Below are 20,758 nucleotides of genomic sequence, written 5' to 3'. Positions count from 1 at the left end.
CTTAAATCCTACGTGCCAACGTCACCCAACGGCCTTGCGTGCTTTTTCTTTCGATAACTTCTTCTTTTAACGAAATGCGGAACAAAACGCTTCCGAGAGTTTCAGCTGCCGCGCGGCCACCTCATCGTGCTGTTCCGCTTGCGCGCGAAGCCTGGAAGGAGGAGTGAAAGATGAATAATTCATTCTGTGGCCCCTCCGGCGTGTATGCGGCCTGCTTTTTTTTTTTTTTTTTTTTTTTTTTTTTTTTGCGAGCCTCGAGAAGACTAAAGACGCGACGGTGACGCAGCCATGCAGCTGCTAGAAGAGCCCAAGACGCACGCTTTCGGCGACCTTGCAAGCTATGTAGGGGGCGTTGGCGGATGCGCGCCTGAAAGCAAGCAAGCTTTCGGAGATCACGGATCGTCGCATCCACGCGGCGCCATTTAGCAACCCGGGTGTACGTCGCGGAGATGTAGGCGGCTAGCGCAAACAGCCGTTGACATATACATTACGTGGTATGGTAGCGCGAAATCGTAACGAGGAATTTGTACAGCCTCGGTGACGCTGCCCCCGGATTTAGCCAAGATGGGGGCAACGCATATCTCTAGTTGGAGTGTGCGTCGCAACCGGGGGAGTTACGCGATCGTTAGATAGAAGTGAGGTAAGGTTCGTGAGTTCATGTCTATATATAGCGTGGAAGGGACCGTGGCCGGGACTTTATTTCCAGGTGCATTTCTGGAAGGGGCGGAAGTTGCCTGCATTAGAAATCGCCATGACCAGGTGGCTAATTAGTTAACGGTATTCGCAAGCTAACTTTCTTTTTTCACGTTAGGCGCCATGTTGCAATTGTGATATTGAAGCCTGGAAGTAGCGAAGTCATCTTTGCTTAGCTGCAATCATAAGACTAGTGCCACTTTCGAGATATCTGTCCATAAATTGTTCCAGGAAATACATTGGCGTTCTAGCTAACAGTTTCCCAAAAGCGTGCGTCAAGCAGTTTGTAACGAGCTTAACTGGAAAGTCAATGTCTATTTTTCTTTTTACCAGATTTTGAGGACAATTAATTACCTCGAAAGTTGCTCTAGTCTTAGTGATGCAGTGGTCTAGTCTGCAGTGATGCAGGTTTTCTCTGGGACATCCTTCAAAGGACCTTGCAGAAAGACTTGCCAGTTACACCATATGGCATCCGCTTTTTGCCTGCCGTAAACGTGCGGGACGTGCCCCACGATATGTTCATGGCATTGGTTTTTGATAGTGTGTATACGATGCAGGTCGACGTGCTGAACGTTGATGTAAGTACGAGACCAGGGCGGGAATACTTCATTGAGAGCATTCAATATCTTAGGGACGTGTATCAATTTCAAACCGAGAAACCTGATTGGTATTCCTTCCTAGATAAACGTATTGCTATAAATTGTTTTTAGCCCCATTGTGCTGGCAGGTAGCCTGTCAGCGTTTTTAGTATCCGTGTAGCGGTTCTTCTTATTTTTGTATTTGTCCAAACCAGGCAATAAAAAAAAGATTCTGGTCAGCGCATATGGTAGGGGGCGACCGCCACGGAAAGGCATTGGTCCTGGGTTCGACCCCACACCAGGACGCATTTTTTTTTCTCAAACTTCGAAGCTTTCTGTATGAGAAACCCGTGTGGGTTCTTCCTTTGCAGCTTCCTGCTATACAGTCGGGTAGATGAGACTTTTTTTTTCCTTTTCTCGAACTTTCCTCCACCTAGCGGGCTTCCTCAGAACTAATCTGATAGGCTAGCAGCTGCGCGTCGATCGCCATATTAGCTCTCCGGTAAATTTGATTTCACTGGCTTTTTTTTTTTTTCGGTTAAAGCATATTCCTGGTAAACTAAAAGAAAACAAAAAGAAAGGCAAATCGGCGTACTTTTCTTTTCGAATTAAACCGGCAGAATTAAACCCTGCTGTTCGAATTGCTATAAAAAATTTTGGTGTGAACATATTTTTTCCTTTATTACACCGCAGATAAAGAGAGTGAGTGATTGAGTAACAACTTTATTCAAAATAAATAAAAGAAGGCGCGATGGTTGATAAAGAAAAAAAGTTTAACTTAACAAGGGTGGTAGACTTGAAATGCTGCTGTAGTGTAGCGAACTTGTGTTTGACAAGTTCGCAAACACACAATACAGCTATTTTCCGATACCTCGATCAGAGCTGAAAAATGATACGCGGTGACCTGCGAAGCACTAGTTTGCACTGACATACCCTAACGCTAACTCTTTTAGTGTAATCAGATAAAAGTAAAAACTCTCATATTATAAATAGCCTTTATGTCCTAAACGTCATCGATCCCATTGCTTTCAATAATCGTCCTTTATCTTCCTGTAACGAAAAACAATATTAAAACAAAAGAAATGACCTATTTTTTTTTGTCCGCATGGCTGTACGTAACTAACATAATCATTCAAACCTACCGCGGAGCTTAGCGTCGACTATGGCCAAGATGGGGGCAACGGATGAGTTCGAGGTCGTGGGTTCGAGTTCGTGGGTTCGAGTTCGTGGGTTTGAGTTCGTGGTTTTGATTCCGGTCGCAGAGGCCGCATTTCGATGGAAAGCGAAATACAAAAAACGCTTGTGGTAATTATGTTTGGGTGCACGTTAAAAAAAATCCAGGTGGCCAAAATTAGTCAGCAGACGACGTGCCTCATAAATTGGATCGTGACTTTGGCATGTAAAACCCCAGAATACAAACTATTTATTCATTCGATTCACAAACTCATTAACTAGAGATAGAGGCTGGCAACGGAAAGAACAAACAGACGGAACAGAAAAATAAAGAAAAAAAGAAGACACAATGGCGTGCATTATATCACCGCTGTGGGTATGCGCCACCCAACACGCACTAAGACGACAACAACAACAATATATCATCGCTCGGTGTTCTCAGCCACAGCTGATATGAACAGAAATACATGTAGCGCGACGTTTAAATCGCGGGGCAAAAAATTAACGCTCCAATGTTAACGAGATATAAGACCTGAATCTCTGAATCACCACTGCGTCATTTATGAAGAAAATGCAAAAACGGAACTACTGACGCGCGTGTCATTTGCTGCTGATTCACCGGACACAGCACTTACATCATCGGTATCCTAGACTTAGAGTACGAATTCTCGAGTCCATATCTCGTTTCGTACTTTTTCATTGCTTTTTTCTCTCACAAAAACGTTATACTTTCTAAGATCCAACGTTCAAATTGATGATTCCCTTATTTTTATACGCCTAATTTAAGCAACCGATTGATGACCAATGCCCCAATGTGGATATGCGCTAGCACTCAGGTTAACAACAACAGCAAAAACTCGCTCACTTGGGGGCCTGCCATGATCATCTACACGGATCCTCGCTTCAGAAACCCCAACAAAATCGCAGCTCTCTTCTACCGAGTCAAGTACACACTCCGAAAAGAAGTCGACGGCGTAAGTACTCAACAATTCGTCGCAGTTATACCGTTTGCAATGGCCCGCATGCCATTTCGTACCCCCCCCCCCCCCCCCAACCTGCTCACCCCCCAGAAACGGGCGTTCGCTGTTGTTTTTGCGCAACAGCCCTTACGAAATGCCAATTAAACAGTTGCGCAATTCGGCCCCGACGACGTGACGACACAACGGAAGCGTCAGCGCGAAGCGATAACATCTGCGGAAATGGTCTTCGCGGTACTTGGTCACGCGATGGTCTTTTGTCCAGGAAGTGCCGAATGGGCTCCCAACTGAGCGTTCTGTTCAACGCTAACTGTAACGTTACGCCGGCATGTCTTAAACCCGTTTCGGAAGCGGAATTAACAAAAGTCATCGTGTCTTTACAATCTGCGAAGTACAACCAGCCTCTCTATATGACTTTCATAGATTACGGAAATGCATTTGATTCAGTGGTCACAGAGCAGTTTCCTTTCTCTATGGAGCAGTCATGCAGCCATTGCGTAAGGAGTACAAAAAGCATACGTGAATATCGTAGCAAATATCTAAGTACTCCGCAGCTAGCTTAATTCGGCTGTAAGAAAAGCGAAAAAATACCGATAAAGAAAAGAATCACATATATGTTTCTAATGCTATTCACTGCATGCTTAGAAGAAGCATTCAAGCTATTAAATGACTGGGAAGGATTAGGAGTGAGGATCAACGTCGAATATCTCAGCAATCTACGGTTTGCAGATAACATTGTCCTGTTCAGCAACGCTGGGTATAAATTGCAACTGATGATTGAGGACCTTAGCAGATAAACTGTAAGATAGGGTTGAATAGAAATATGCAGAAGATAAAAGTACAATATAGCCCGGCAAGAGAACAAGAACTCGTGATTGGCAGCCAACCTCTAGAGTCGTGTAAGAGTGCGCTTATCTAGGTCATATTACTCACAGGGGACCCTGATCACGAGAAAGGATTTTGCAGAATAATAAAAATGGGGATTGGAGCGCGCACGGCAAGCATTACCAAATCAGTAATGCATTACCCGCATAACCGGCCCAGCTTACCGCTATCTGTGAAAAGAAAAGTGCACAATCACATGGGGCGGAAACTTGGCGCATGGAGTGACAACTTGGAGGTTAGCGAAGAAGCTGAGCGATGGAACGAAGCGCGTTAGAAAGACAGCGGTGTGGATTCTTTAATCAACACCGCTGGATTGGAGAATCTATACTGGAGAATCGGCCACCCACGCGGTGTGAATCCATACCGAGGGGGGAGGGGGGGTAGCCGGGATTCTAGTTAGAATTAGGAGGAAAAAATTAAGCTGGGCACGCCATGTAATGCGTAGCCGAATGGATGTCAAAGAAGGTATAAGGGCAGTCGAGGGCGCCAGAAAATTAGGTGGTGTGGTGAACTTAGGATATCTGCAGGCATAACTTAGAATCAGGTAGAGCAAGATAGGGGCAACATATTGGAGGTCGCTGGAAAGGCCTTCCTCCTGCAGTGGCATAGAGTTAATATAACTTACAGTGAACATAGGATTAGGCTAGAGTGACCTAGAATTCTAGGTCACTCTAATTAGGCTGATGATGATGATGCTGATGACCCCTACAATGTCTGGGGAAGATGGATGGGGGGGGGGGGGGGGGGGGAGTCCATTCACTCGGAAATGCGTGGGAGCCAGGACCCCCTATTCCATTTTGGTGGCCACACATTCTCGGACGGTTGTTGCACCAGCGTGCCCAACTATTGCTGTGCGCAGTCACCGCTCCCCCGCTCTTGCGCCGAAATAAAGTTGACATGTCTGTAACCATGTCACATAAACTGTGACCTACCGCTTGGAAAGTAGCGTCCTATAAGCGACCCGTTCCCCTGAACAAACGCCCTGAACCATAATAAACCTGAACAGGAAAAGAGTATGTGCCACCTGCTCGGCCCGCTCTGCCGTCGCCATATCCTGTCGGCTCCGACGCCACGCCAACAACGGAAGCTGCACTGCTGTAAACATGTATATCATTTTGCTTTTCGACGTCTGCAGTACATATTTGTTTTCTTATGTTTTACAACAAAAGCCTGACATGGAGGTTTCCTGTCAAGGGGAGCGGAGCGACTCCGGCACGCAGCTTTAGCGGTCGCAGATCAATGAATAATGACAAGTTGACTTATTGTAATATATCAATTGGAGGCTATACTGAAGTTCACCTTCATGGCTGGGCTACAGTGTACTAGATCGCCTCACGCCTGAACACGCCAAAATGCTGGCTAGGCCCGCCGGCGGCTAAACGAAACCTTGCCTAGCCAAGACAAGACCAGCCGATGCTGTCAAAATTTGCACGGGCGGCCGCGCGCATGGCGGCTCGTCGCGCGGCCCGTGCACCTTTCCCCGGCTTTTGCGGTCGCCGTCCCCCTCCTGTTATATATCTACAGACCGCAATCGGTACTCGGCGGTGTTCAGATGAAGCCATCGAAAGGCAGTAGCGTGAGAACCGCCGCCAGCACCGATGGCCAGCGAGCTGCCGAAGCACCGCGCGTCGAAGAAGCAGACGGCCGTCGCGCTCACGACTCCGATTGGCCGTACGCTGCGTCGCCGGTTAGTGCAGCCCTCACGTTTGTTTAATCGTCCCAGTGCGTTTACCCAATAGTCTTCTGCCGAGGTAGCCAGCTGACGAGTGCTGGTACCGTTACATGACGTCCTTAAGAGGGTACAATGCTTCGGGTAGTGCCCGTGTCTGACCGTAAACAAGTTGTAAATGTGTGCAACGCGTTGATGTGTGATAGCGACCCCGGGGGCCGTATTCTGAAACGATCCGCTTCGGCGATACTGTCGCCTTGGCCAACGGCGCACGCTGATTGGCTGTTTTAGCAAAATTTGATGGGCTGATTGGCGGGTTGAGCACGACGTCATCTCATTTTGCTCAACCAGCCAATCAGCGCGCGCTTGACGGCGATATTGTCGCCGAGGCGATACTATCGCCGAAGTGCGCAAAGAACAGACTTTACCTGTCTGATCAAGTGATCGTAGCGCGCCAAGCTATTTTAGTGAAGGTGTTCCTGTTCCTATCATAGTTCAATATCCCGATTGCGAATTCCCGTTTCTAAAGCTATATGGGTCTCAGAGGATCAAAGGAATGTTGTCTTCGTTGCCCGTCTCTATTTGCTCTCCGCGTGAGGCCACTTGAATGAGAAGTTTCACGGCGTATTAGTAGCACGCAACGGACAAGCCCTCCTCTCTTCTCTGGAACGCATATAGCTTGTTACTGATTGGCTGACAGGAGCCCTAGCCTGCATGCTGTACTGCATATAATTGGTGAGACGGAGACTAGACTGTGTATTGAATGTACATCAGCACGAAACAGAAAGGGACAAGGCACACACGTGTTGTACTTCCAAACGAGTGTCTAATGCATCTGAGTACACAGTTTATGAAGATAATCTTTAAAAAACACGAAAACAAAAGAAATTATCTTGCACCTAAATTTCACTTAGAATCAAAAGCAAAAGCCCAATCAACAGAGCAATCAAGCGGGTAAAACGAGACTGTCACATGCCATACGTACAAATAAGTCAACCAAGCTACCAGTTAAGGTTGAAAAATGAAAAGAACAAGGCAAACGCAACATCATGTAGTTGCCAAATGACAACACCTTACACTAGCGAAATAGGAAAGTTCCTTCTAGTACAAAAGTAATGAAGGAACAATAACACGGCTATTACATGAACCCGTGATCTCTGCTGTTTCCATGATCTCATGATTCGTTTGATTGCTGCTCCTATGGAGTTACGTGGACGTTCGGCTTCCCACTGACTTAACATTCAATATGCTGTGCAACCTCGCCCGAACAACCACCTTGCTCTAGGCTGTTGTGAAGGTGCGACTTGACTTTCTTCAGGTATCTGCAAATATAGAATTCTTCGATACAGTCGAGCTCATTTATAAAGATCCCATTTATAGGGAACTTTCGGCTACTACAAACAGTTTCTCAGCACCCAAAGAGTTTTGCAAAGTCTATGAAAAAGCAGTCCACTTATAACGACCCACCAGCCTGCTCAGTTCAGTTACGACAAACGGAATAAACTGTGGAGCAGCAGCATCTCAATGAGCCGGGGAAGCGGAGAAGGCTGCACGGCATTGCACAGGCAATCATAGCTGTAATATGCGTACCTGCCGCGGTAGTTCAGTGGCTATGACATTGCGCTGCTGAGCTCAAGGTTGAGGGTTCAGTTGCGGCCGCGGCGGCCATATTTCGATGGGGGTGGAATGTAAGAACGCTCGTGGACCATGCACTTGGTGCACGTTAAAAGAACCCCAGCTGATCAAAATTAATCCGGAGCCCCCCACTCATGGTTCCCAATGGCCCCAATGGCCCCCAATCAGATCATGGTTTTGGCACTTAAAACCCCAGAACTTAATATTTAATTTTTTTTTTAATGGGGCGTTCCCGTTTTCGCTCACTTGTGCGTTGTAATATCAGAAGAAAAGAACCAAAATGCAATTGATACCGGAACTGAAGATTCAATTCTTCAACAGCTTACCAATGGTGCTAATAATGGTGATCTGTGCTAAAAATAGATTGTAGAAGTGTACAATGTAGACAAATTGGTGAACCTTACAGTAATGGTTATGACCTCAGAATCTTACTTCTAAATGCCAGAACTCATCGAGGAACTAAGTCAAGCCTGCACAAGAAATGCCTGCTATGAGGATGTCTATGAAGACAAACTGCGAGACATCAGCTGAGCCTTGTGACAATAGACCCCCGGTGTGAGCCTTGCCGACTGCAGGCAAACATGGGATGAATTGGTGCAGTGGATGATCGCATAGATATCACGGAGAGCACCTTTGGTGAAGAAATTGTTATAAAAACACAACAACTTCCGTAAATGATGGCCTTCAGTGGCAGGATGACCAAGAAAATACCATCCGACCATGCCCCCAATGCTTAGGCGTTTCATGTACGACCATTTCAACAGCTTATCATACTTTGAGAGTCCGATTTACTGGTTTACACAACTTAAACTTGCTTAACTCACTGATTTCTGGCAGTAAGCACAGTGCACGTTGTTCACTATATCAGAAGTTGGTTATAATTGAACTTTCCCTCAGAACTACTTATAAGGAACTAAACAAGGTGGGAGAACTTGTTTATTTCCTTATCAGTAGTTCTGAGGGAAAGTTCAAGTATAATCATCATCTGATATAGTGAACACATTACGACTGTAGTATCAGTGCCTTTAAATCAGCACTTTGTGACGGCGCACAGCAAATGTGAGTCGCACCGTAGTCTGCTAAACTGTTTCATTCGCTTCAATGATGCCTTCCCGACCGCAAGGTGCTAACACACTGATATTCTAAAATAATTGGGCTTCTGCGCATGGCATCAGTTAGATGAGTTAGTTATGGCCATGTTAGATAGCTCAGCTTTGTTACAGTTACAGGTGTAACTCAGGTTAAACCGTCACTTGATTGAACATGCAACCGTACCAAATTCTGTTGACCTCTGGCCGTGTTCAATTTCTTTTCCTTCAGCTCGTGGCAATTATAGTGCTCATTGCCGTTGTCCTGTACCTGCTGCTTCACCGCGACAAATCCGTCTGCTACCCTGACATTCGCGAGGAGACGTGTTACCATGGAAACGAGGGTGCCTACCGCCTCTACGGCACCAAGACCGACTACCAGGTCCTGGTCAAGATGTACCAGCTGGACAAACAACGTGAATACATCTTACCAGGTGAGATATACGTGATGAATAACCACCCAAAAAGCTATGTTTTCCATCAATTGAATCTCCTGAGGCATGTGGAAAGCCTACAGTGACAGCGCCTCTCATTGTCTGTTTTAATTGCAAAGCTGTCTTACACAGGCTTGTAAAACTGTTTGATCAAATGACAAGGCTACAAATGCACACATGCATATCCATGTATTTTGAAAAAGTGACCAACATGCAAAATTTCTCTGGGGAATAAGTCTTTAATGCAAAAGTGTTATTGGCGAACCTCTTACACTTTGTAGGTGTCCGTCTGACAAAAAAATGTGGGCCAATCCCGTAGGCAGTGCAATCTATCATAGCATCTCAAAGTGCTAGCTGTCACGAAGGAAGCATGGAAGAAACTGGTAAGTGATACACGTGCCAGACTTTTCAAGGAGTGACTTGGGCACAAGGGAAGCATGCTTGCAATCGTGGCCTAGTGGTTAGAGCATTGTAACATTTGTATTTACTTTTTGGCCTTGTAATTCACTTGTAAACACTTATGTTAAAGAATGGACCCCTGCAGCCCTTCAAAAGGTTCTGGGGTCCTGCCTGTATAAAAATAACATGTCATCATATGTATCACAAACAATAAAATTGAGTGATTGATTGATTGATTGATTGATTGATTGATCTGCTTTGCTGGAAGGCAGGTTCAATCCCACCATCGGTCACGCATTTGTACGAGAATTATAGGCAGCCTTCACCCACTGTGGAGGTATACCTAACAGAAAACTCTGGGAGTGTTGACCTCACGCAATCGTGTCACAGTGTGCACGAAATCGCAACAGAGGTACAAGGTATAGAAACGTCACTTCGATTAATAAGTGTGTGCAAGGTCACTCGTGACGCACGCGGGCAGCTGTCAAGTTGTCACAGTTGTCACAATCTAAGTACACTTTCGCATACTTTGAAAGTTAACTGTGCTAAGTTCTGGCCTAGATGTTTTTGTTCACCTAAACACATTCACAAAGCTAGCCGCATTGCAGATTGTTGTGTTGACTGCTCATCATGGATGGGAGTGCAATTTCGTGCCACTGGAAATGCACTTGACGGGCTTCTGTCTTTGCTGCCGATGATACAATGGCCACGCACAAATTAACTTCGATTGTCTGTCTTAAAAACCGGTGGCAATATGATTAGAAAATTATGTATAGACACAGTGCATCATGCAGTTGGCTTTGAGACAGCACAAATTTTTTATTGTCGCATCTGGTTTACATTGAAAAATATGAAAGCTGCTGTCCACAGATATGGACATAGGGTCTTGGGATGGTAATAAGAATTGTTAAAAACCGGAACTTATTTTTTCTCTTACGGTATTGGTGGATAGAAAAAGAGGGAAGAGTTACTACAGAGGTTGGGCTAGTTGGAACCATAATGTTGTTAAAAAGATTTTTCCTGCACCTAGTGGAAAAGAGGATGGAATAGGCAAAAAGATGGAAAGCAACAGGACAGAATGAAGCATAGTGCTGCTGCTGCTGCTGCTGCTGCTGCTGCCGCCGCCGCCGCCACCGCCGCCACCGCGGCAGCAGTAGTAGTAGTAGTAGAAGTCCTGTTGCTGTCTATACTTTTCCCTTCCTTCCTGTTTTCTACTGAGTGCTGTAAAAACCTTTTTAATAACAGGGAAGAGACAGGGACAGACCCATCATGGGCATAGCTAGTAGTTGCCTTGCTTGAGGCCTTGGCTTAATAGAGGAAAGTTTAATAAATGTAGTGGTGGAAGAATAGTAAAAGACAGCCAGAGTATTATCGGTGGTGTGAAGTTAGAGAACACACAGAATGAGGACACTATAGTTTCTAGAGCAATAAATGTCTATCAAGGTTGACGGTTTGTTAAGTAGCACCATTAGTAAGGTAAAAATAACGAGCTTGGTGGAATTGGCCATCACTCCGTTTCGGAGGGAATACTCATAATACCTATCGATCCACGAGTCGAAGTGGAATTTTGAAGGGAAGTTAATTATAGAATAAAAGAGAAGGGGGGGGGCTGAAAACCTGTTAGCAGTAATGCAGTGATTTGGGCTTGTTGGTATGACATCGTGAGGCTTATAGCGCGTGAAAAGACAAGGACAAAGGAAGACGTGACACATACAGGCGCTACTTGCAACAATCTTTATTTTGAGCAAAGGACCCACACATATATACAACTTTTTCGCATACATCATCATACATGTGCTGTTTGCAAAAAATACCTTATGGTGCCTTAAAGGGCAACTCCGGCGATTTTTTGACCATGTCGAGCTAATAAAATATTTATGTTCCCGAGACCCTCCTGTGACTCACCTGATAGGAGAATTGTTCCGCAAATTCGAAAATAATTTTAAATAAGCAGAAAAGCGCAAAAACGAAACCGAAACCTGAGCAAGCAGCCGAGCGAACCTCTGCGTGTGACGTCACGAATGTATCACCGGCGGGGAAGGCGCGCAACGCATGCCGGTCTCGCCCGCGGGGTGAACGAAACCGGCGAAGAGCAGACGCTCAGCTTATTCGAGACCGCGCCGGACCTTCGGGTGACATTGCATGTAAGCTGCACCACCTATTCGGATCTGTCAAACAGTGACAGTTATGATTCAGAACAATTCAATAGCCACGAATCGCCGTCCTCCACCACTAGAGCCAGCACCCATGCGCAACATATCGCGCTGCGACATGAAGACCAAGGGTAGCCCTAACCACTGATATACGTGCTGCTTGCTATTTTAGGTGTTTTACCCCTCTCATGGAACCGCTTCGCATGCTCACTGTAAGATGTGGAGCACGACTTTCCGCATTTGTATACCACAAGAACGCCGCTGACAGTCCAAAGCACCGACCGGTGCATTTGTTTACATCGGCAGGTACAGCGACCACTCGTACGTCGTTCGCTTGAGATAGCCGCTCATCGGTGACATCAGTTAATGTCAGAACATATCAAAACACGTAGATTTTGTGCATGTAGGCACCGTTACATCAATCTGGGTCGAGCTGATACGTGCGACCACACACCTTCGGAAACAGCGAGCGGGAGACCGTAGTAGGGATCCCTTCGAAGCGTTGTGCAGCCTGCTTATCATTCTTCGATCGTATTCTCTTCATGCACACAATTAGTGTTCCGTAAGGTAGACATAGATTGGGACATTGCGCGTATGATCGTTCATTTAGAGAATGTATAGTTTTCTCGCGGAAACGCCGATGTTATGAAGTATGACATCGTTGGCAGCTGAACGAGACGGTTGTTTACGCATGCTGTATCGAAGGGGCCTCCGCTTGCTGCCCATTTGGGATACGGGGCAAACAGTGCACTTCGTAAGCTAAATAATGAGTCAGCATAACAATAGGTAATAATACACCCATGGATTTGCGTAGTCACATTTCATTTAGGGAAGCGCCGGCGAGTGCGACTGGCCGCATTCGAGAACGGCAACGTATACGGATGTTGATTGCGCGACGTGTTGTCGCTTTAGCTTTTTGAGAGGAATGGTTTATTTCAAATCCGTATGGTCAAAACTGAACTACAGAAGCAGCTTTCCTCATCCTAATAGCTTAATTAGCTTCATATCAGTGGGTCTGGTCGCCCAGCAGCAGACGCACGAACTCGGCCACTGTGATAGGCTTAACCTCGGCTGAACGCGATCGGCATCGGCTCAAACTGTGTTTGCGGAAGGCGAGGGCTGAAGTTAGTGCAGCGAACAACGCAACACCGCTTGCCACCCCGCATCACTTGCCCGTCCACAGGGAATGCAACTTCTCGCGACAGCAACATCTCACGCCAAGCGCTCGCTCACGATCGACTCCTGCACGCTCTCGTCGCTGTCGTCTGCATGATCCCGGCATGCTCTGCGTGGTCCATTCCTGACGTCATACACAATGTGGCCTATAACTGAGGAGGGGGTAAGGTAGGGTGCTCGAGGCAATAGATTAAATTCATTTGTAAAAAAACTGTGCAACTCTCAAGCCTGCTTTTTTTAGGACATGACGGAGGTATTCAGAGGAACAGACCCAGCGAATTTCATCGACATCCGTTGACATCGAAAAATCGCCGGAGTTGCCCTTTAAGGTGCCTCAACGAGCATTTAAAGGAACACCAGTATAATGTAGCAGAAAAGCGGGGTGGGTTCCTTGACGCTCACTGCAGGCATTGCAAGTGCGCTGTTGCTGGGGCGGATGATGGTGACCACTCGACGTGTGCTCCAGCATACAGAGACTGCTCCATCATAGGAAGAGCACGAGGAAGATTACCTAACCCGCGAAATTATCGAAGCAGAAATGATCGATAGGCTCAGGGATAACTGTTTCAAAACCATCAATTGCCCTTTCCCGCAAAGAGTTAGCGTACCTGCATAATGGTGTGTAAGGTATCTTTTGCAAAGAGCGCATGTATGATGATGTATGCGCGAAAAGTTGTATATATGTGTGGGTCCTTTGCTAGAAATAAAGACTGTTCCAAGTAGCGCCTGTGTGTGTCACGTCTTCCTTCATCCTTGTCTTTTCACGCACTATAAGCCTCATGCTGTTAGCAGTGTGGTTTTGAACCCGGATACTTCTTGTCGTAACGGAATTCACAGAGTGAAATAAATTTCTGACGGTTTTTGCAAACAGGATGCACAGCAAGAGGGCTGTTCCTTTTCAATCGCCACACCACACGCTACCCCGACCGAGAGGACATTGTCAAGATGGAGGAAGCCATGCCTCGACTGCGGCGCGCCATCTTGGATTCTGCAAACAACAGCAGGGGTGAGCTCGCTTTGACAGGCATTCATTAGTGAAATAACCTGTGAAGCTTTTTATTCCATTCAACTTTGCTCAACCTCCTGTAATGTGAATAATGTTCAGAGGTAATAATATATTCAGTAGGACGGAGCCTAGCCGAGGGCTGAGACACCACCTAGATAGCACAAGGCCTACGCACCCCGATCCATGACGTCATGCTACCGACTGCCATAGAATCTAATGGGGATACTCCCGTGTAAGCAACAGTGATTTTGGTGTCACCGCTTTTGTCACACCAGCCTTAGCAATGAAAATTTCGGGCCAGGTATCATTACGTCATAGATCGGAGTGCGTAGGTCTTGTGCTATCTAGGTGGTGTTGACTGAGATGCGACGTCGTTCTATTACGTTTCATTGCAAATCAGTGGTCATAACAAAATGTTCGTATATTTCTGGCTCATCAAAACTCCCACTTTTGTTGTACAGTGAAGTCCGCTTGTAACAGTATACACAAAGCAAAGAAATCCCTGTCATTATAACCAGTCAGTGTTTTATCTAGAGCATGGGTTCTCAAAGTGGGTTCCGCGGAACCTACGGGTTCCGCAAGCCCCTGCTCGGGGTTCCGCGAGCCACTGATAAATTTTCCCTGGTCCCGCTCCCGACAAGTGTCTAAAACGGCGAACACGAGGTGCGCTTGATCCAAAGAACCTCCGTTACCCATGCCCGAGTGTCAAAAAACACATCACAGGGCGTAACAGCAACGCGCGAACTGCGCAATACATACGCAAGCAGCTTGTAGCAACCAAACCTCTGAGAACGGGCAGCGCGCCTAAGCTTTCGCACTTGAATCTCGGAGGCCGTAACTTACCGCCATGCGCCTTTCTCCTATTTGTAGATAGGGTAGGTGCCGATAGCGTGCGCACTGACCTATACGTTGAAGGGAAAAAAAAAAAAAAAAACGCGGAGCACCGCAAGTGCGCGCCGCAGAAGAGCAAGAACGGCGTAGCGTCCAACCGAAACAAAGCGGCGCAGTCCGCATCGCCGTGGTCCTCAGCGGCAATCGTACGCGGCACGTGACTGACAGCAACGCCGAAGCGCTTCGAGCCTAATTGTGCCTTTAAAGCCTTTATTCTTGCGTTTATCGCCGCGCGTAACACCGCGTTGGCGGCTAGCCGCGTGCCTCCGTAAGTGCGTAGTCGCTATCTCTGATCGCGTCGATAACCACCGCAGTTTCGTCCGCAGCGGTTGCGGCAAATAGTAGTTTCGTTTTCACTCGATGCGCGCGTCGGCTGCGTGCCTTCACAACTGCGTAGTCGCCTCCCATGGCAGCGTCGATAGCGAACGCAGTTTCGTCCGCACTTCTTGCAGCGAAAGGTAGTTTCGTTTTGACTTGGTGCGTGCGTCAGCCGCCTGCCTTCTGAACCGCAAGATCGCCGTCCATGATCGCGTCGATAGCGGCCGCGGTTTCGTCGACAGCGGTTGCGGCAAGCAGTAGTTTCGCTTTTACTCAGTGAAAAGCTGTCTAATATAAAAAGCACCGGCTACATCGCGATGGACGGACAATTTGTTGGCGAGCAGCTGAGTGGCGAAACAATAATCGGGATGTGCGCCCGTTGGTGCAAAGCGCGTCTCAGATGAAAACGCGCGCCGCGAAGGATGTCGCGAGGCCTTCGCCGCTGCTAGCGCTAATCAGTCATGAGATGAAGAGAATTTCAGCTTCCGCACTGGTCTTGTGCTAAATAGAAACAAGATTTGACGATGCATTGAGTAAATAAAAGCGTGTTGACGCAGTGCAGCATTTGTTTGTTTTCTTGATACCCTCGATCATTCGGTTAAACCGGGGGGGGGGGTTCCTTGGCACTTTATGGAGCTTAGCAGGGTTCCCTGGGATGAACGTACCTGAGAACCCCTGATCTAGAGTGACCTCAGATCTGCCATCCAGGAATATTTATGTACTCCTGTTGGGGCAACATGGCAGCGATTTACACTATCCTGGTGTGACGCAGTCTCAAAGCAGCTTACCTGTTACGCCAGTGAAGTCCTATATGAGCATATGAGCATTCCTATGTCTCAGCGCTGAAAAAACCATGCTATGGAAACCATAGTCAGAGATAAATCACCTTGGCATACTATCGACAGTGGAGTGGGAAATTGTTGTACCATGGCAAAGCACTGTACCAGTGAAACTAGCGTTTCTGACAAGAACTTCTTATTTTGAGGTGCTAGTTTGGCAGGTACAATCGCACAGCGCCTTAAAGGGACACTAAAGGCAAATACTAAGTCAAGCTAAAGTGATGGATTAGTGCTTGAGTATCTCTAAGGCGTCAATATTATCGCAAACAGAGCCTTAGTAATCGAGAAATTGAGGTAAATGCAGGGCACAATGAGAGACTCCCCCGGGACATTCATGTACTTGCCCGATGATGAAGGCACTCCTCATTTAAATTCTGTCACTAGTACTCAACCACTCGATATAAACACATCACTGTATTCTATTATAAGACGAAAGAAAATGCTACTTAACCAGTTCTATTTCATTTTTAGAAAAAAAAAAGAACTCCTCGACATTACACCGTTGACAACGACGCGGGCGGTCAAAAAGTTTCGTTTTTGCTCGACTCTGCTGGCTCGCGAAACTCGCACAAACTGCAAGTAGCAGAGAATTCCACTTCCATATGATGTCACGGGTTGCCCGAATGGTCCACGCCACTTGACCAAAAGCAGCGGTAACGGCGCATCGTACCACAGTCTGTCAGGCCCCGTTTTACTCACGAATGGTAGCCATGGGCGGTGATGGCGTATGCAACGTCACCACTCCCTGGTTGTGCCTGATGGGAGATTTGAATTGCCATAAAGGTATTCGAACCCTTCAGATGCAATTTTCTCATAAACTAAGTATTTTCTTTACACGAGACAAGCATCGCGAGGTTTCTGGAGTGTTATTTAAACAGTTCACGTCGACTTAGTATTTGATTTTAGTGTCCCTTTAAAAGGTAAACTGCTCTTCCATAGTCTCTGCAACTGAAATTAATGTAAATACCAACGGAGAGCATTGCATTATTCCTGGCATTTTCTTGTTCTGCAGTTCACCTATGCAAGAAAGACATACAGGCACTCTCCAATTGGACGATGAAATTGAAGCCCGACGACGACAACCATGTGACAGAATCGGGCAGGGAAATCTCAGCCGCTCAAGGTGAGCAGTCCTGTTATTTTGATAGCATTGATGTAACCCTACTAGTATTATAATCTGATTAGGAGCCATAGTTGACGTGAATGTGCACAAAATCTGCAACCTGTCCGCATAACGTAGAAACCTCAATTTAATGATACTCTAGACTTGAAGCATTTTTGGCAGCACATTCCTATCTGTCACATGTTTATAGCCAAAGCGACGAAGATGTTGATATTGTGTTCATTCTACAAGGGAAGGCGTCAGCGATGATGCCCCAGATGACAGTTTAATATACCGCTGTTTGTCTCCAGTAGTGAGGACAGTAGTTGTGAAGGATTGCTGCAATTTTAACTTCTTCAGTCAAAACAGTGTTTTTCACAAAGTTCTGGAGAAGGAAGTTGGTCATTTATTCCTCCAAACAAAGACTTATTCTTCGCAGTACAATTTTTGTCGTGATATTTCTGCCTTAAGCATGTTATTGGAGCATTCCGTGTCATTTAAAAAATTAACCATTACGGTACCTGTTTCTTGCAAAAAAGCCCTTCATAAGGGGTTAATGTAATTCATTATTTTGAGCATCTCACTGGATGTCAGCTGTTGTAGCAAGCACTTTGTGTGTCTGTTTGCAGCAAAGCGCTTCCTGACTCGGTTCCCGCAGCTTTTCGACAAGTTCAACGCTAGTGACTACGTGGTGGGCTTCACAAGCCGAGTCCGTACACGGCAAACTGCCGAGGCGTTCCTCAAGTCTCTCCTTGCCCGGCAGGGTGAATATTTTGTGCTCAGTTGTAATATATCTACCGCACTTACTCGCATAATTACCGCACCTTGAACTTGATGCCGTGAAGTAGGAGAGGCACTGTACGATTCAGCATTTGATATGGCGTCCGGTGGGTATGATTGTATCGTACGCCGTATCGGACGCCGAATCGTACCGTGTGTCTCCTACTTTTATTGCGATAGCAATCATATGGACACTCCAGGCACATTTTTGCCGTCCACGCCAAAAATTGTGGCTCAATCTCTCACATTCGAGGGTAGAAAGCGGGGAGCAAGCGGGTCGTATTCCGTCGCGCACATGGCGCCGGGGGAAGGGGGAGGTAGGAGTGCGGCGCAGCAACTGTGCATTGCGCAGCCACGCTTGCCCCATCTTCAACGCGATCTGTCGGGGGCTGAGTGTAAGCCGTCTAGGTGCGACCGCGGCTTATACCTTGCGTGCTCCATTCTCACCGCTCAGTTTGCGTTGAAGCGATACACGGCATGAAGGTCACTTCGCTCGCTGTTGCTACCACGCTTGCTCACGCCAACGTTTTGACAGCGAGTGTATGTGTTCGTGTTTGCCTGTGCACGCTGACACCATGCTTATTAATCTACATAGTTCACAAATCTGTGCAAGCTTGTATAAACTTTCAAACTTTGTATGAACTTGCAAACTTTGCAAACTTGCATTAAAATGTTGCAGTTTCACCCGAAAGGCGAAGCATCAATTGCGATAGCAAATTAGTAGAGAATGCGGAGTAAGGATAGTAGTTTTATCAGCTGTATAAACTTGGACATGCAGCAGCACCAGCAACGCGCAGAACTGCTGTCGACACCGTCGCCGTTCTGCCCACGTTCGCACCGAACGCGCGCGGCATTGGTGACTATTGCCAGGGCCTCTGGGGGCGGCTCGGAGGTTTTTGACGAGATCAGAACGAGAAACTCGTCGAGCAGTGTCGGAAGTCTTTACCACCTTCTCGCCTCGCAACATTTTTATATAAATACGCATTTGGGGCACGGCGCACAACGCGCGTTTGTTCTCCGTCTTGCGTTCGCTCCCTGTGAAAGCGCACGTCCCTCGCCCCCTTTCACTCGCACCTACAGCGTCCGGCGCGCGGCGGCGATTTCATCGCCATTGACGTCATACGGAACCTGACGGCGACGACGACGCCGGCGGCAGAAATCCTCTATGAGTGTCCATATAATTGCTATCGCAATAACAGTTTTATCAGCCGTATGGCCGATAAAACTATTATCCTCACTTTGTATAGCTGTCTACGCATTTCCTATCGCAATCGATGGTTCGCCTTTCGGGCGAAACTGCGATGTTTTAGAGGTGGCCTCGGAAAAATATCACTCAAATTTTACCCCGCTTAATGAACACACCCACAACTTGGCGTATGTTTTTCAGGAAAAAAAAGTGTGTTCAATACGCGAGTAAATACGGTATTTCATTATGAGTGTTAAACCGACACTAAAGATGTACAATATAAATATCGGATAAAGAAATAAAAAAAATAAAAAGATGCGGTAGGTAAACAAAGCTTCGCTTTAGTGCATCAGGTAAAATATACATAAGAGGAAGAATAAACACAGGATAAAGAGATCAAGATAGGATAAGATGAAATGCAAAGGTACATTACTCAGTAAGCACTGCCTCAGTATGTATTTTTTTGTCTTTTTTCAGTGGGAAAAGTATTTCATATGTTTAAAGGAAATTAACATTGGCAGTGAACCAGAATCATGAGTAATACAGGCAATGATAACATCTGGTACTGTGTGTTATACGCAAGCAAGCAGAGTCTTTTTGTGATTTTGCACTTATAAACGACAGTAAATATATTAGGAGTGAAACATAATTAAAATAAAAATCCTAGAAGTGATGAGATTATTCTAATTGACAGTAGGAATGAACTCATTCATGTTAGCTGTTTTTGATAAGTTGTTCTTTCACAAGTTGTCCTGTTTTGAAAAGTGATCTTTGCAACTTGTTCTACTGTTCAACTGTTTGGCCTTCGCTAATGCTTATTCGAAGGGCATGACAGAACTGGTTGATTTAAGGTGCAGTCTTATCTTATCAAGAATGGTGACTTTTTGTGTTAAATCATCTCTGCGAGAAAAGCTTTAGTTGATTGATTATTTGCGATTGCACCATGATATATTCTGACAGTGGTAATTTGTCGCACATCCAGACAGTTGAGTCACAGTGTCAAAGAGGTGTTCGTTATCAATTACTGCACTGTCTGTATGTTGATTTGCATCATTCTGCTTACAGAGTATCTCGAGGTTGAGAAAAACTTTCTCGATCCACAAGATGATATCCTGCAGTTCCACAAAGAGTGCAACAAACTCATGAAGGTGAGTAGGGGGTCGTGTTCTGGTCACTCGTGCTACGCCATTTGTTCAACATTGGCCCTCATCATTCTGCAGTGGTACGGTTATGGGCTCTTCCACGGCTGAAAACAATGTGTGGCATTGTCAGCGTAATCACAATAATGATACAGGTCCAATACCGTTACGACCCAGTATGACCCAATACAGTTACGCATCTTTTTGATCAGTTTATACGTTCCCGGAAAACGCTATGTTTTGGCATCAACGTTCTGCACATCCCCAAACTGTAATCGTATGGTATGTTTCCTGGCTGCTAGATCCAACATGAACAAGGAAAGGTGCAAGGCACGTGCAGTCGAAGGCAGTAGGCGCCCGCCATGGCAGCTTCCCTGCAGTACTTGCCCGCCCATGTTGCACGAAAATGCAGGCACAGACTGTTTCCTCTTCCGGTACCAGCAAATCCCTTCACGGGTCACAGCACTTCGCATTCACAGCTACGGCCACCAACCCTATCGTTATAAACATCTTCACTCTGTTTCACAGTGCATGTGGTGTAGTGCCGTTGGAAGCGTACTGCATGCATTTGATAGGCGATGAACCCACCACTGTTCCCTGCTCTAGGCAGCGTGAAGTGAGCGCCATGTTTCACTCT

The 20,758-nt window shown here is 46.4% G+C and overlaps 2 protein-coding genes across 5 annotated transcripts in view; one reads left to right on the top strand and one right to left on the bottom strand.

Moving 5' to 3' along the window:
* LOC119453329 (fatty acid synthase-like) overlaps nucleotides 1-20,758 on the bottom strand; it is a 162,312-nt gene that overhangs the window by 102,989 nt on the left and 38,565 nt on the right.
* LOC119453325 (multiple inositol polyphosphate phosphatase 1) overlaps nucleotides 1-20,758 on the top strand; it is a 49,878-nt gene that overhangs the window by 19,487 nt on the left and 9,633 nt on the right. For 2 of the 4 annotated variants that reach the window (XM_049667771.1, XM_037715367.2), the window contains exons 3-7: nucleotides 8,931-9,132; nucleotides 13,732-13,866; nucleotides 16,927-17,037; nucleotides 17,646-17,780; nucleotides 20,048-20,130. In XM_049667771.1, the coding sequence (XP_049523728.1) occupies nucleotides 8,931-9,132; nucleotides 13,732-13,866; nucleotides 16,927-17,037; nucleotides 17,646-17,780; nucleotides 20,048-20,130 (666 nt within the window). Of the gene's footprint in view, nucleotides 1-5,733; nucleotides 5,994-8,930; nucleotides 9,133-13,731; nucleotides 13,867-16,926; nucleotides 17,038-17,645; nucleotides 17,781-20,047; nucleotides 20,131-20,758 lie in introns of those variants that run through there. The other 2 variants (XM_049667770.1, XM_037715364.2) reach the window with 2 other exon arrangements.

This window comes from Dermacentor silvarum, chromosome 5 (genome assembly GCF_013339745.2).
Source record: "Dermacentor silvarum isolate Dsil-2018 chromosome 5, BIME_Dsil_1.4, whole genome shotgun sequence".
In the NCBI taxonomy this organism is placed as follows: domain Eukaryota; kingdom Metazoa; phylum Arthropoda; class Arachnida; order Ixodida; family Ixodidae; genus Dermacentor; species Dermacentor silvarum.
The sequence above is the reverse complement of the archived record's forward strand: the minus strand, read 5'-3'. Positions and strand labels throughout refer to the sequence as shown.